Genomic DNA, 16,497 nt, shown 5'->3' with positions numbered 1-16,497 from the left:
CACTGTTTGTACACTGCACCTTCATGTACTCGATCAGCTCAGATCATTAAAGCTTACCATAGAATTGAGACTAATTTGTTGAAATATATACATGAAAATCACAGGGAAAATGCATGTAATAATGTGTTTTTAATCCTCAATTATTTTATTATAATGTAACAGATTTTTTTCTAAAATTAAAATCAATCATTTTTCTTTATAGTCCACGTTGTTACATGGACCATGATCCACAATAAAATTTGCAAAATAAAATCTATTGGACCATCAAGTGAACTCAATAAAATTCAATAGAGGTATACGAGTTTGTTGAGTAGGCCAATAAAAACTTACAATTAAGTGTTTATTGGAATAGTCAAGAAAACTCAATGATATCAATTCTAGTGTGTTTTTTTTTGTTGGGTCAATCATAACAACCCACAAGTTTTATTTTAATTAGGTGAATCTCAAAAAGTTAACAAAAGTAAATTCATGAATGAGATGTATTAGTTGAAATTGGTTTAGTGTGACCATTTATTGAGGAAGGAAGAAATTAATGGATTTTCAAATTTTAAGCAAAGAGTTCTTATATAGTGAACTAGACAATTATCAAACTATTATTGAATTTACTATTCTACGCATTAAACCAAAATCTTTCCGCTTATTTCTTTAAAAAAAAAAATCCTTATAACTTTCAAGTTTTAGTTGTATTTAGTGGAACTTTTAGTATTTTTTTTTAAATATAAAAATTATATTCATTAATATTAAAGTAAATATTGCAGAAATTGAATTATGAATATCTAAGATATACAGAGATCCCAAGCAAAACAGGATTGAGTACATACTTAATCACTATATAGTATATACAGATACATCAAATTAAACAAGGGCAACAACAACAAGAAGCATGCTTCAACGCACTGATACACTGCTCTTCAGCAAGAAGAATATATAACACAATAAGAAACTACAGAAAATTTGATATCAGCCACAAATGGTTCAATTTTTCCCAGACAGACTTTTCATGGTAAATTTGCATGCATTTCACATCATCAAGGTACAACAGGCTTGCTATCCCAGATCTCCCTTACTTCAATTAAGGAGGGACAGTATCTTTGGGCTAGGACTTCAACTTGTTCTGAAAAGAGTTTGTTCCCATGGTTCCCTATGTGAAGAACCATTCGCTTCCAGCGCTTTAGACATATTTCTCCGGACCTATGTTCCACAAGATTATCCCAGTCCACATTTTCTATGCAGGTTTCATCCAAGTTATAAAGTGCACCAATTAGGCGATAATCATCAGAATCAGACCATATACCTTCAGCTACCATAGGTGATGTTAACTGATTGTACCACTTCAGACAACAATTTGGAGCATAACGTGTGGACAATTTATCACTAATTGCTGTCCAACAGATGTTATCCCGTAGCATGCCATGCTTGGATTTCTTCTCTTCAGCGATCCTCAATTGCAGATCAGTGTTGACTAAATCAAATAAGTTCTGGTACTCATCCTGAGACCAGAGTCCTGTCTTCATGTTGGGTAATCTTATCCTGCACCATGTATCCTTCACATGATACCTGTGTCTCCCAAGTTCTTTAGCAATTGATTTCCAATCATTCCCATGTAATTTCTGGTGCTGTAGTACCAAAGCTTTTTCTTCTTCAGTCCATTTACGGTTTTCAGATCTTCGAAATATTGTTTGACCACGACGATAGACTGCAACGTAAGGCCTATTTGGTATGGCAGTTCCTATTTCCTTCCAACAGTTTTTTAATTCAGGGTGAGATTTACTATTTAAAACCATATCCAAACCTTCCTCACCCAAATTACATACCTCTATGTACTTATAAATGGCTTCTTTAATTTTCTCATCTTCTATTTTAGAGAACCGCTTACCTCGAATCAACTCTACTTCTTTATTTTGATCATTCCCACTCTCAGGAACATTAGACTCGGGAAATACCTCCAACTCATTGGAAAATCTCACTTTCTTCTTGCTATTTTTCAGTTTTGGATCTTTACAACTATCTTTGACCTGGTTCCGGCTAATATTATCCTCCCCCTTTTTCTTCTTGTTCTTTTTCTTCTTCCTTTTAACCTTCTCCACTTTACCCTCAATGCAACCATCAGAGATTTTTCCTGCCTTCTTTTTGTGTTTCTTTTTGCTTTCATGTATCTCAGTTGCAGTTGAATTTACATCACCTCCATTGTCTACAGAAACATCATTTGAAGTATCATTGTTATTGCTTTCAACCTCTCTTTTCCTTTCCCTCTTTTTTGCTTTCTCAACAGTAATCCCATTACTATCCTCCATAAGTGTTCCCCCTTTATTATCTCCTGCACTTTTCTTCTTTTTCTTCATCCTTTCAACACCTTCATTATCACTCTTCTTTTTCATCAAATTTTCTTCCTCAAAGCTTTTATCTCCCTCAACTCCCACAATATGAATAGGATTGGTAGCTAACATATCATTGTTTCTCTCTTTCCTTTTCTTAGACTTCCTACCCACCACTTCATCTTCTGCAGCCATGACCCTACCATTAGCTTATTATACCAACTTCCACTAGTAGAGTAGTAGCAACTGCAAAAATGAGAAATATGTCGGAGAGTAAGTAACCAATTACAATATTGAGTGTCAGTGTAAATATTTGTACACTTGGTCGGTCACTTACATAATTGATCCAAAAACCATAGAAATTTTTTACCTCCAGAAACAGACCGAAGGAAATGACATAACCGACCGACCTCAGTTACCGAAAAAGCAAACAAAAATACATTATTCAAAAATTAATAGTTAAAAATTCCATACATGCAATACTACATAATTCCAAATTGTCCTGGCTCACTTCCAAACAGGGGGCAGATCCAAGATTTTTTGTGACGGGGGGCGAAGTTCTACATTGACTAGATGAATCCTTAAAAGTAAATTTTCTTTTTAAAAATTTTTCCATAACTGAACCAAAAAATATATATATTCGTAACTTATAAGCAATGGACTATGCACAAAACATGTAAATACAGATAATATAAAATTAACTTAAGACATACTCAATAACACACAACAGTCACATACATTGCATATAATAAAATAACTCACAATAGTCACATACATTGCAATAAACATATTGCACACTGGTCAGTGATCACAGAAAGTCTGGGAACAGTCAAGCAGAGTTTCAGACAATATACTTATATACTTAGAATATTAAAGTACATTTAAAAAAAAAAAATAGAGACATCGAGGATTTTCACTGCTATTTCTAATTTTTCAGAGTCTATATATATATATATATATATATATATATATATATATATATATATATATATATACTGATCAATGAAAGCAATCAAGCACAGCAGTGAAAATATAAACATCTAAACATAAAACATACAGTCTTTAATCCAAAAAATCCAAAAAAAGAAGAACAATTTTAGGGATCAAAGGACTAATCTTAAATCAAACACATCTGGAAAACTGACAGTAATGAACAAGTGCCTAATTGCCTCATGTTGAATCATGTATGTATATATATGGTGATTGTACTGCAGTACAGCTTGGGAAAATGGCCCTTTTTTGAATATTTTTTTAAAATTTTCATGCCCTAGATGCAACCCAACCATATGAACAGACAAAAAATGCCCACCAAAGGTTTACAGTTTTACACTAAAATGGGCAGCACAATTAAACTGCATAATTACAATGAGCATTGAGTAACATAAGAAGTAAGCAGTAACCTTTAAAGTGCACAAATACAATGAGCATTGAGCAATATAAGCAGGAAATTTAAGTAATTAAAAATAACTTACCTCGGCTGGGAACTATCAACTATGTCTTCGGTGGCACTGTGGCAGAGGGACCGGGACTCCGGGAGGGAGCGGTAGGTGGCTGACTGGCGGCTGATCTTCTGCGTCGTCGGCGGCGGCAGCGAGAGGGACCGGGAAGCAGTTTCGTCGGCGGCGGCAGTGGAGTGCAAGGGCCGAGAGAGAATAGCAGCGACTCCAGCTGTCCACCGAGAGAAAGGGTTTTCCTACTTTTCATTTTTAAGTATATTTTTTTTTATTTAATAATTAATATTAATATGTATAATTATATTATATTATATAAATTAAAGGTTAATAAGGGTGTGTTTGGTTCGCGAGAACCAGAATCGGAACGATAATTAAATATTTAGTAATGAACTAATGATAATGGGTTTTGGTAAAAATATTTTGCATGTTTGTAGTATGGTAGAATTTGAATGATTACCAATATTGGTGTTTGGTTATATATGATCTTATAATCGGAATAAATGTTTTAAAAATACAAAAGCAAAAAATCAAGACAATTTATTCTAATATAAAGGCATCCAAAACATCAATATGAACAAAAAAAAATAAAAACAAAAACCTAAAAGAACTAATCCAAACTTAAAAATCAAATTACCAATTAGGAGTGAAAATCAAGTTATATACGAATATTTTATTAAATATTGAGTTTTCTAATTAAATGGGTAATCAAATCTCATAATAGGATTGTCAAAAAAAAAATCTCATAATAGTGTTCTAGAAACATATCAATCAAACAATAATAATGACTTTCATTCTCATTGCTGATAGCTAAACCCGTGAACCAAACACACTCTTAGGATTCATTTGGAAAAAGGAAAAATGCTATCAATTAATTACCAAGAACCTTGTGGTCCAGTGGCACACTGGCACCAAGTTCTCCCGGGGTTACTTCAATAGGTTGAAAGAGTAGTTATGAACTTATACTACATTGTAATAAAGTCCGTAGTATTTCATTTTATGGTGTTTGGCTAAAAGTTTGAAATATATTTAAAAAAAAATTATTTGAGTAAAAGTAAAAAAAATATATTTTTTTTTTCAGGTTTGTTCATTTATTAAAAATATAAACATAAATCTATTACAAAGTTATTTTAATAATAATTATTACAATACTATTTATATTAAAATAAAATTATAAATTAAAATTTATAATAGTTATAAAGATTAATAATTGTTATAATAAAAGATGGAACTAAATAATTTTTTAACTTACAACTTTTTTTTTAGTACTATTGACTCTATTATAAATCCATGTGAATGAAGCAAACCATTTGGCCAGTTTTCAACCACTTAGTGTACTCACCGTTGGGATGTAGGATTAGTCTTCTGGCTATCGGCTGGAGGGATACCTTTGGGAAAAATCCAAAAAAATTGATTCTATTATATTGTAGTATTTGTTTGTCTATACTTTCTCAACCGGTTGAAGCGTAAAGAGTTAATATTGTCTCCACCAAAACTCAAACTCATGACCTTCCATTTGGGATAGTCACTACATGTCACTTGTCCAAAAATATATATATATTGATAAATATAATAGTTATGAACAAAATAAATTGATTAAAAAATAATTTTGGGATGTGGGTCGATCGAAACCAATATTCTGGAATGTTATAAATAAGTTAGGTATTTTTCAAATTAAATATTAATCCACTCTAAATATTAATCAGTAAGACTTAGTGAAAAGTTAACGATGTTTTATGCCACAAGGCTAGTACTCGATTTGGTTACTCCTTGTTAATTAATTATTACTACTATCCCACCAAAATAAGACAACGGGCATAACGAAAGAATGGAAAAGAAACAAAAGAAGTTACAACAACCATCATGGTATTGCCAAAACCTTTGGACAAAACAACTATAACAAAATAGACCATGTCCCTGCTACACATTTTAACATATCCAAGTACCAACAAATTCAATTCATTGATTAGCTTAAAGCTAAGGCTCTAGGCTCTAGCTAGCTTTTATTTATGTGGTATATAAAATTAACTCTTTTGTATTTAGTTGACACCTGAGTCATGTCACTCATTTGAATACATGTAAAATAAACATAATAGTGAAATAAAGTATGATATAATATAATTGCAATTTGTATATGGTTGGTTAGTTTTACAACAACTTTAAATATGCAAAAAAAAAAAAAAAAAAAAAAGACAAACGAAAAAACCAAAAAAAAAAACAAAAATTGAAGCCCAATATACTTTAAATATTACGTAAACCTTAATAATATATATATATATATATATATATATATATATATATATATATATATATAACGCACACATGACGCACAAGCATTGCACACACAATGCACACATGATATAGACAATTTCTACAACGGAAGAGCTCTATGTGATTAGTCGACTTCTTTGTCATCCAGCTAGTAGCTCGCATGAGACCTGCAAGCAAACAAACAACATATATAGGATGCATGCATGATGGTTTTATTTTTTATTTTTATTTTTTTGAGAATTGCAGCCAGATATTTCTGCAACTTTAACTATGCACTCATTTTAGACTGTGCATTTACGTAGTAGACTGTGTGCATTCACATTGTGTCTCACCGTCTCACAGGAAGATGTAATATATATATTACGCACGCATGATGCACAAGCACTGCACACACAATGCACGCATGATATAGACAACTGATGAGTAAAATGGTGATGGTAAAAAAAGGGTGTAATTGTCATTCCGCTGAGGATTGGGACTACGACACGTACTTGTATGATATGTAGAATTCTAGGCACTAAAGTATTGGAATTCACTAGAACCCAAGCAAACTAAGATTAATGAATGGAAATAAAATAAAAGATGCAAATTAAATTAGGAATAAACTATATGATAAAAGAATGGGTTAGATTAGGGGTATTGCTCTAACAAACTCAAAATTAGGGGAAAAACAATTAACGAAGGGAATTATTGACAATGCACTCAAGAATTCAGTTCAGCTACTTTCGTAATCAATAAACTAGAATTAGACTTGGATTGCCTCACTTTCGTGATGCATCAATCTTAACCTTAAAACACAAAAGCATTATAAGCCCTTAAATTACCCTATTCTCATAGTAGAAAAATTGGGTTGAAATTGGTTAGGCTAAGTCTTTCACCAACTTTTGTTGTGATGAAATTCCCTCTAAAACAAATCAATAAAAGTTGCGCATCAATTATCAATAAGAGGAATTTATAATCCAATTCAAACATAAAAACTATAGGTCAATAAATTATCCCCTTTATGCAATAATCATAAATCTAACATCAAGAATAGCAATAGAACCATAGCTAATCCAAACCCAAAAGCTAACTACTCATGCATCATAAAAGCAAACAAAGCAAAACAATAATAAATAACCATAAACATTGCAAGAAATCTGAAAAGAAAGTAAATAAAGGAAGAAGAGAACTATACTAATGATATATGAAGAACAAATCTAACTCCAATTCGAAATTCCAAGCTTAAAATTAAATAATCTAATGTAAAACTAATCTAAACTATACTATGAAATTATAATGCAAAGCATATAGGACGCATGCATGATGATTTTTTTTTTTGTATGGTATTGCAGCCAGACATTTCTACACATGCCGTTGACATTCATTGTTGTCTCCAAGCTCAAGCAAGGTGAGCCTAGGACAGTTTCAAGAACTGTAAGCAACGTTGGTCCACAAGAATCAGTGTACGCTGCAATAACTGAACCATTGTCAGGCATTGAGATCACGATGACACCAAATAAGTTGGTTTTTACAAAAGAAGAGAATAAGATATCCTATAACTTACCTTTACAACTTCATATTCCCGTACAAAACACACATTTGAAACAAAAGAATAAACTATCCTATAACCTGACCTTTACATACAGCTTCATATTCCCTAACAGAAGACACATTTGGAACAAGCTAATAAGCTATCCTATAACCTGACCTTTACAACTTCATATTCTCAGACACATTTGGATTTTATATATATATATATGTATATCGCACGAATGACGCACAAGTACTACACACAATGCACGCATGATATAGATAACTTCTATAATAGAAGAGCTCTATGTAATTAGTCGACTTCTTTGTCATCCAACTAGTACCTCTGATCTAGTTTATGCATGGCACCTGTAAGCAAAAGAAACAACATTGATAGGAAATATATCCCGAGTATACGGTGCTAAGTATTTGGTACGTAGACACTAGACTGTATGAGTGCTAACCCTATAAAAGAGACCTTAATTAACCCTACATGCAAGGGGCTCTTCCCTCTACTCTCTCCCTACACACTTACACAATTTTTGTCAACTCTCTCTAGATTATTCAATAATAACAATGGAGTGTAAAGGCTCTTGGAGGCCAATTTCCCAGATTTTCCTCTTGATCCTTCAAATATGGAGCACTGGAGCGGACAACTTCGACAATCTCACCGAGTTCGGGTCTGACCGTAATAGCTGCAATCATCTCTTGCAATTTCACAAACTTAGCTATGAAGAGGATTAAAAGTACAATTTTCTTCTCTTTTATTATAAATTTGACAATTTAAATTAGATCAAATTTTAATTTTTAATTTCCAAGTTGAAAATTTATCTAAATTTATATCAATATTTTAAGTGTACGTGAATGTTAAATTACTGATCAATTTTAAAAATTTAACCATAATTATCACCCAAAAAAATTCTTGTATGTAATTTTCATCTCTATCAAACAACACAAGTAAATTTCTATTGTGATTAATTCATATTCCGTGCATAATTACTCAAAATCTAGCTACACACGCAAATAGTGAAATAGACACTAATTTTAACATTGAACTACATACTACATTAAGCTATCATATTTTATACAGTAAATATAAATGGTGTTGCAAAAATCATGCCTAACGTATCACCATAATCGGTGGTCTAGGTGGCCAACTAGTCCACCGGCCGCCTAGGCCTCCTAGTCGGTCAATTATCTATTTTTCATTTTTTAAATGGGTTGTTTGACTCAGAACGACATTGTTTTGAGTGAAATAACTCTAAATTGTTCAAACTCTACATGTTTTTTAGGTTAATATTTAATATTTTAGTATTAACTATTAAAAAACATTAAAAATTTTAATAATTTTTTAAAAATAAAAAATACAAAAGAGCCTAAGCGCCGATTAATCGCCGCGTAAACACTCAAGGGCAGAGCATTTAGCGATTTTTTCAACCATGAATCTAAATGATCATTAATCATTATACAGTGCATAAAATGAATTTTATCTTTTAAAAATAAAAATAGTACGTAACATTACATGGACCATGATCCACAATAAAATTGCCGAATAAAACCTATTGGACCATCGAGTGAGCTCAACAAAATTCAATAGAGGTAGGCCAGGTTGATATATAAAAGACTGAAATGGGAACGCTGGGGCCATTATTGACAAATTAGGGAACTCGAAGGATGTTGGACTAAAGTGGGAAAAACTCCTTTGGGAAATGCGTTTAGTGGCAGAAACGCATTTCCCAAATGCGTTCCATTTTTATTTTCTTTTTTTAAATACGGGATTTGAAAGCATTTCCCAAACGCGTGTATGGTATAAGATACACTAAACGCATGTAACAAATGCGTTCAATGTATACAAAACGAAATGTGTTCCTCGTATCATACGAGGAACGCATTTCTCAAATGCGTTCCTCGTATATACAACGAACGCATTTGTGAAATGCATTTATGCGTCGGGTTTTTCATTATGATATCAGCCCACACCCCACACCCGACACATAAACGCATTTCACAAATGCGTTCATTGTATATACGAGGAACGCATTTGAGAAATGCGTTCCTTGTTTTTTTTGGTGGTCGGAGTACAGCCGGCACCGACTAACTTAACGCATTTCGCACGTATGTGGTTTTGTATACATTGAACGCATTTATTACATGCGTTTCGTGTATCTTATACCATATACGCGTTTGGGAAATGCTTTCAAATCCCGTATTTAAAAAAAGAAAATAAAAATGGAACGCATTTGGGAAATGCATTTCTGCCACTAAACGCATTTCCCAAAGGAGTTTTTTCCACTTTAGTCCAACATCCTTCGAGTACCTTAATTTGTCAATAATGGCCCCAGCGTTCCCATTTCAGTCTTTCACCCAAAAAAAACCCTAATGATATCAATTGTTAGACATCAGCCTATAAAGTTCACTGTTTTTTTTTTTTTTTTGGGTTAATCATGAAAACCCACAAGTTTTATTTTAATTAGGTGAATCTAAAAAATTTAACAAAAGTAAATTCATGGATGAGATGTATTAAATTAGTTGAAATTGGGTAACTGTGACCATCATTTATTGAGAAAGGAATGTATGCTGTTCATTGTATTTGAGCTAGCTCTTCTTTTTTCTTTTTTCTTTTTTTTTTTTAATTTTTTTTTTTTTTTTTTTTCTTTTTTTTTTTTTTTTTTTCTTTTTTTTTTTTTTTTTTGGGTTAATCATGAAAACCCGCAAGTTTTATTTTAATTAGGTGAATCTAAAAAATTTAACAAAAGTAAATTCATGGATGAGAGGTAGTAAATTAGTTGAAATTGGGTAACTGTGACCATCATTTATTGAGAAAGGAATGTATGCTGTTCATTGTATTCGAGCTAGCTCTTCTTTTTTCTTTTTTCTTTTTTTTTTTTTTTTTTGGGTTAATCATGAAAACCCGCAAGTTTTATTTTAATTAGGTGAATCTAAAAAATTTAACAAAAGTAAATTCATGGATGAGAGGTAGTAAATTAGTTGAAATTGGGTAACTGTGACCATCATTTATTGAGAAAGGAATGTATGCTGTTCATTGTATTCGAGCTAGCTCTTCTTTTTTCTTTTTTCTTTTTTTTTTTTTTTTTTGGGTTAATCATGAAAACCCGCAAGTTTTATTTTAATTAGGTGAATCTAAAAAATTTAACAAAAGTAAATTCATGGATGAGAGGTAGTAAATTAGTTGAAATTGGGTAACTGTGACCATCATTTATTGAGAAAGGAATGTATGCTGTTCATTGTATTCGAGCTAGCTCTTCTTTTTTCTTTTTTCTTTTTTTTTTTTTTTTTTGGGTTAATCATGAAAACCCGCAAGTTTTATTTTAATTAGGTGAATCTAAAAAATTTAACAAAAGTAAATTCATGGATGAGAGGTAGTAAATTAGTTGAAATTGGGTAACTGTGACCATCATTTATTGAGAAAGGAATGTATGCTGTTCATTGTATTCGAGCTAGCTCTTCTTTTTTCTTTTTTCTTTTTTTTTTTTTTTTTTGGGTTAATCATGAAAACCCGCAAGTTTTATTTTAATTAGGTGAATCTAAAAAATTTAACAAAAGTAAATTCATGGATGAGAGGTAGTAAATTAGTTGAAATTGGGTAACTGTGACCATCATTTATTGAGAAAGGAATGTATGCTGTTCATTGTATTTGAGCTAGCTCTTCTTTTTTCTTTTTTCTTTTTTTTTTTTAATTTTTTTTTTTTTTTTTTTGTAATGAAATACCAAAAGTGATATCAAATCACTAATTGAGTGTTTGGTAGCATGGAATTGTAATTCGAAGGTTTCCTAAGAATTTCCATTCCATAGATAGTGAAATTCAAACTCCACAGTAAATTATGATATTACCATCATCATGAGTATTACTATTATTGTCAACGTCATCATGATATTACCACCACCATCACCATTACTATCATCGTCATCATCATTAATTATTATTATTGTACAAAAGCATTTTAATCTTTGTTTATTTCTTTCCTTTGATGATTTGGTTGGTTTCTATTGCTTACTCCGAAGTTCGATCCATACGGCATGGAAAATGTATAACACGCCGGTGCACTGTACTGTACAGTGTATAGTATGAAAATGACTTGTGCTATATATAATCTTTGCACTTTTCAACCCCACGAATTACTCCGGTGCATGACTAGGTTTACTTAAATGTTTCTTACTCCATGGGTTGGGACATGGAAAATGTATAACAAGATTTTACTGTGATGAATTAATTTCATTTTTGTCTTAGATTTATAAGTGGTAATCCAACTTTAGTCTTTTTTTAAAACATTTTTATATTTTAGTATGGTTGAAAAATCGTTAGGAGCTCCTCGAGCACTCTGGGTGCGCCTAGGCACCTGCGTATTTTTTAATTTTAATTTTTTATATTTTAAAATTTTTAAAGTATTTTTAATTTTTTAAAGACTAATAATTATAAACTATATAATACTTTAATAGTTAATGCTAAAATATTAAATATTAATCTAAAAAATATCTAGAATTTGTATAATTTATGGTTATTTTGCTCAAATATCTAGAGTTTGTACAATTTATGATTATTTTGCTCAAAGTGATGTTGTTTTGAGTAAAATAATCTATTAAAAAGAAAAAAAAAATTAACAATAGCTAATTGAGTGAGGCCTAGGCGGTCAATGCCTAAGCGGCCTAGTCGGTCACCTAGTCGGCCAGCCGCCTAAATCACCATTTAAGGTGATATGCTAGACGGTCGACTGACACTTAGCACCTAAGCGGGGATTAATCGGCGCCTAAGCGGGATTTTTGCAACACTGCATCTTAGTAATTTTTTGGGGCTGAGAAATGCAAAGATTGTACATATATACCACAAGTCATGTTCATACACAGTACAATGCACCGGCGTGTTATACATTTTCCATGCCGTATAGATCGGAGTAAGCCATAAGAACCGACCAAGTCATGCATTGGCGTACGTATGTAATTAATATAATTGGCGTATGGATCGGAGATATATATGCAAAGACTATCAAAGTTCAGTACAGACCACCTTCATGTTAATGATTACCATACAATTGAGACTCTAATTTGTTGATATCTACACATGAAAACTAAATCATATATAAAGTAGGGAAAATGTACTATGGTTGTAGTTTTAAATAGAGTAAATTTCACTAAAATTCTTTCGAATTTGAGGTATTACCAGCTTAATTTGCAAATAACTTCTTCCAACTTCTAGTGGTCCTTTGAATTTGAGATCCTAGCTATCAGCCTTGATCCTCAATTTACAAGTTTGTCACAATAAATCCTCCAACTTCTCTAAAGCATCTATAAAATTAAAAAATATATATTTTATGGATCGGGAGTATGAAAATAGTATGCAATAGAGAACCTTAAAAAAATCATCATTTTAAAATAGTACGCAACCAAGACATCGCCGATTGCCCTCGCCGGAAATGGCGACAGGCGACGTCTCGGTCGTCGCCGGTCGCCGAAAATGGTCGTCGGATTTCGGAAATAGTCGCCAGTGCTAGAAATTGTCGCTGAAAATTTAAAAAATGGTTTAATTGCTCTTTTTCTGATTTTAATGGTTTAATTGCATTGTTTTTCCGAGTTCAGTGGCTTATTTGACGGTTATTTGAGTTCGATGGCCTAATTGCTTTGATAACGTAAAATACGGAGCTGAAGTATAAAAACGATTCCTCTCATAAATCCAACTCGAAATAATGAATCAATACACAACGTGAGCAGAAGGCTCTGGTGGTCGACAGTGGACTTTCCTACTGTCCGAGCGTTTTCTCAGCTACTAGTTGAGAATTAATCCAAAAGTCCCTATCTCTCCTCATTAATGCGCTATTTATAAGGGGTAGAAGGCTGAGCTCCGCCGTTTCGGCATGACGAGCACGTGGCGAACATGCAACCGTCTTTTAGCCCACCGAGGTAAGAGGTAGCATGTGACGGTACCGATGGCACAACCATCCGTCAATCAAAGGGTTGATACCGACCCCGCGGTCAGACTAAACACCTCAGAATGGAAAGGGCTTACCCATAGCCAGTTGGGTCGGATTGAGCATCCGACCCGCCGACCACATGGCCGGGTCAGTACCGTAAGGGTATATTCACTATCATGCTTGTTCCTAAATAGTACAGTGCCTTATTTGTAGTATATCCCTAAAAAAAATTATCTTTAAGTTTGAATAATAAATTATAAATTAAAAAATTATCACAAAGCTAGCCTACAAAATTTTAGATTGTTTTAGCAATAAAGTATGCTCTACTTGTCCCACTGGACACTTAAATTCCACTATAAATACACGTACATATAATTCAATTCCTGCAAACCTACAGAAACAGAACAAAAACATGAAAGAAAGCCATTTGATCAACTTCATAATATTTACTTTGCTATATGTCTCTTCTTCTTCTTCTTCTCTGAAGCATCACCACTGCGCTCCTGCCGATGCCTCTCTGCTTCTGCATTTCAGAAACCATTTTAACATTGATGAATCTGCGCCAACTATATGTGTAGGCTTGCAGCAACAACCAGTGAAGAAGTTAAATTGGGATGAGAGCTTAGATTGTTGCAAATGGGAGGGTGTTACCTGTGATGCCTCCACTGGCCATGTCATTGCCTTAGACTTTAGCTGCAGCAGACTTCAAGGATCCATCAACACTAATTCCACCCTTTTCCAACTTCATCACCTTCAAACCCTCAATCTTGCCTTTAATAATTTCTCTTCCGCCTCTCTTCCACATGCCATTGGTAATTTGACCAGCTTGACTCACCTAAACCTTTCAGGCTCTTCCTTATCTGGAGCAATCCCATTTGAAATTTCACACTTGTCCAAGTTAGTTTCTCTTGATCTTTCTCATAACTTTTATGGCTTTAGTTCGGATTTATTGTTTCTCTATAATCTCACAAAGCTTGAGGTATTATCTATGTCTCAAACTGGTCTCTCATTTACCATACCAAGGAATATATCTGCTTCATTGCGACATTTAGATCTTTCATTCAACAATATAGTTGGCTCTATTCCTGATAACATTTTCCAGCTGCGGAAATTAGAATCACTTATTCTACAGCAGAACAGGGAGCTAGTTGGTTCATTACCAAAGCTCAGTTGGAATTGCAATCATAGTCTACAAGTGTTAGATATTGGGTTGACGAATATTTCTGGAGAGATACCGAATTCAATTGGCAATCTCAAGTTCTTGAAATATTTTTTGGTTGCTTCGGGTAGTTTCTTTGGAAAGATACCAAATTCAATTGGCAATCTAACACATTTGAAAGTAATGAATTTTCAGGGTAATGAATTGAGCGGTAGTCTTCCACCCACAATCTCAAATTTGAACCAACTAACTGATATATTCCTTTCAAACAACCATTTTGAGGGAGAAATTCCAGATATATTTTCTAACCTCCAAGAGCTCATCAATTTATATCTCTATCAAAGCAATTTCTCCGGTTGTTTCCCATCTTCAATTGTAAACCTTACTCAACTTGAAGTTTTAGAATTAAGTGGAAATTCACTAACTGGTTCTCTCCCGCTTGGTTTGACCAGACTCCAAAAGCTCCAATTGCTAGGGTTGTCTAGAAACATGCTAAATGGCACTATACCTCCCTGGGTTTTCTGCATTCCTTCTTTACAGTCTTTGGGACTTGGCCAAAATCAGTTTATAGGGCATCTTCCTGAGATTTCATGCAATTCATCATTATCCGGTGTTGATTTATCTAACAATCAATTAGATGGGTTAATCCCTCAATCAATTTCAAAACTTGTTCATGTAAGTGTCCTCAACTTGGCATCCAACAATTTCAGTGGCGGGGTACTCACAGAAATTTTTTTAAACATTAAAAATCTTTATGTGCTTAATCTTCAATCCAACAAATTCAATGGCACTATACCACCCTGGGTCTTTTGCTTTCCCTTTTTATATGAGTTGGACCTCAGCCAGAATCATTTTACAGGGAATCTTCCTGAGATTTCATGCAAATCATCATTAAGCAAAGTTGATTTGTCTAATAATCAACTAGATGGTTTGATTCCTCATTCAATTTCAAAACTGCTTCAAGCAAACACCCTCGTCTTGGCATCCAACAATTTCAATGGCACTATACCTCCTTGGATTTTTATCATTCCCTCTTTATTCAACTTGGACCTCAGCAGAAATAGATTTACAGGGAAACTTCCTGAGATTTCAAACAAATCATCATTAATCTTTGTTGATTTATCTAATAATCAACTAGATGGTTTGATCCCTCATTCAATTTCAAACCTTCTTGATGCAACCTTCCTCAAGTTTGCATCCAACAATTTCAGTGGTGAGGTACCCATAGAAATTTTTCTGAACATTAAAGGTCTTATCGTTCTTAATCTTGGATCCAACCAACTCCAAGGACCTTTAAATAAAGCCATTTGCAACTTGACTATGCTTGAGGTTTTGATATTAAAAAATAACAAGTTCAATGGAAAAATTCCACAATGCTTGGGTGAACATAACCTACTATCTGTGTTGGATTTGGGAACGAACAACTTTAACTTCATTGTTCCCACAATGTTTGCAAAGGGAAACAACATAAAAACCATAGCTTTGAATGGGAATCAACTTCGAGGCCCTATTCCAAGATCTTTGGCGAATTGCAGTCAACTAGAGGCTCTTGATTTGGGGAATAACAAGCTAAATGACACATTTCCAAAATGGCTTGGAGATCTTCTAGAGTTACAAGTTTTAGTATTGAGATCCAATAGATTGTATGGACCCATAACCTCATCCAATTCTACGGTTTGGTTTCCCAAAGTACAAATCTTTGATCTCTCTTGCAATAGTTTTACAGGAGCCCTCCCAAAATATTTTTTCAATGGCTTTAAAAGTATGGTCAGTGTCATACAAGAAAGCAAAAAAGAAGCAAGTTATTTGGAAATCAGTACCCCTAGGTGGTTATACATCATTTCAATCAATTTAACGATGAAAGG

At 33.2% G+C, this 16,497-nt stretch overlaps 2 protein-coding genes across 2 annotated transcripts; one reads left to right on the top strand and one right to left on the bottom strand.

Annotated features, from left to right (window-relative positions):
* Positions 1–752: 752 nt before the first annotated feature.
* On the bottom strand, positions 753–3,990 carry LOC116028977 (cyclin-D-binding Myb-like transcription factor 1). The gene is made up of 2 exons (XM_031270842.1): positions 3,788–3,990; positions 753–2,561 (listed from the first exon to the last, which is right to left on the bottom strand). The coding sequence occupies exon 2, from the start codon at positions 2,508–2,510 to the stop codon at positions 1,029–1,031; it is 1,482 nt and encodes a 493-aa protein (XP_031126702.1). The 5' UTR covers positions 2,511–2,561; positions 3,788–3,990; the 3' UTR covers positions 753–1,028.
* Positions 3,991–13,885: 9,895 nt separating this feature from the next.
* Positions 13,886–16,487, top strand: LOC116029876 (receptor-like protein Cf-9). Its single transcript, XM_031271919.1, has 2 exons — positions 13,886–16,249; positions 16,359–16,487. The coding sequence occupies exons 1-2, from the start codon at positions 13,886–13,888 to the stop codon at positions 16,485–16,487; spliced, it is 2,493 nt and encodes an 830-aa protein (XP_031127779.1).
* The last annotated feature ends 10 nt before the right edge of the window (positions 16,488–16,497 follow it).

The sequence above is a fragment of the Ipomoea triloba genome, chromosome 9 (assembly GCF_003576645.1).
Source record: "Ipomoea triloba cultivar NCNSP0323 chromosome 9, ASM357664v1".
Classification (NCBI taxonomy): domain Eukaryota; kingdom Viridiplantae; phylum Streptophyta; class Magnoliopsida; order Solanales; family Convolvulaceae; genus Ipomoea; species Ipomoea triloba.
The sequence above is the reverse complement of the archived record's forward strand: the minus strand, read 5'-3'. Positions and strand labels throughout refer to the sequence as shown.

Coding starts and splice junctions, on each gene's coding strand:
- LOC116028977 (XM_031270842.1), bottom strand. CDS start 2,510: ATGGCTGCAGAAGATGAAGTGGTGGGTAGGAAGTCTAAGAAAAGGAAA.
- LOC116029876 (XM_031271919.1), top strand. CDS start 13,886: ATGAAAGAAAGCCATTTGATCAACTTCATAATATTTACTTTGCTATAT. Junction 16,250..16,358: donor GAGATCTTCTAGAGTTACAA/GTTTTAGTATTG, acceptor ATAGTTTTACAG/GAGCCCTCCCAAAATATTTT.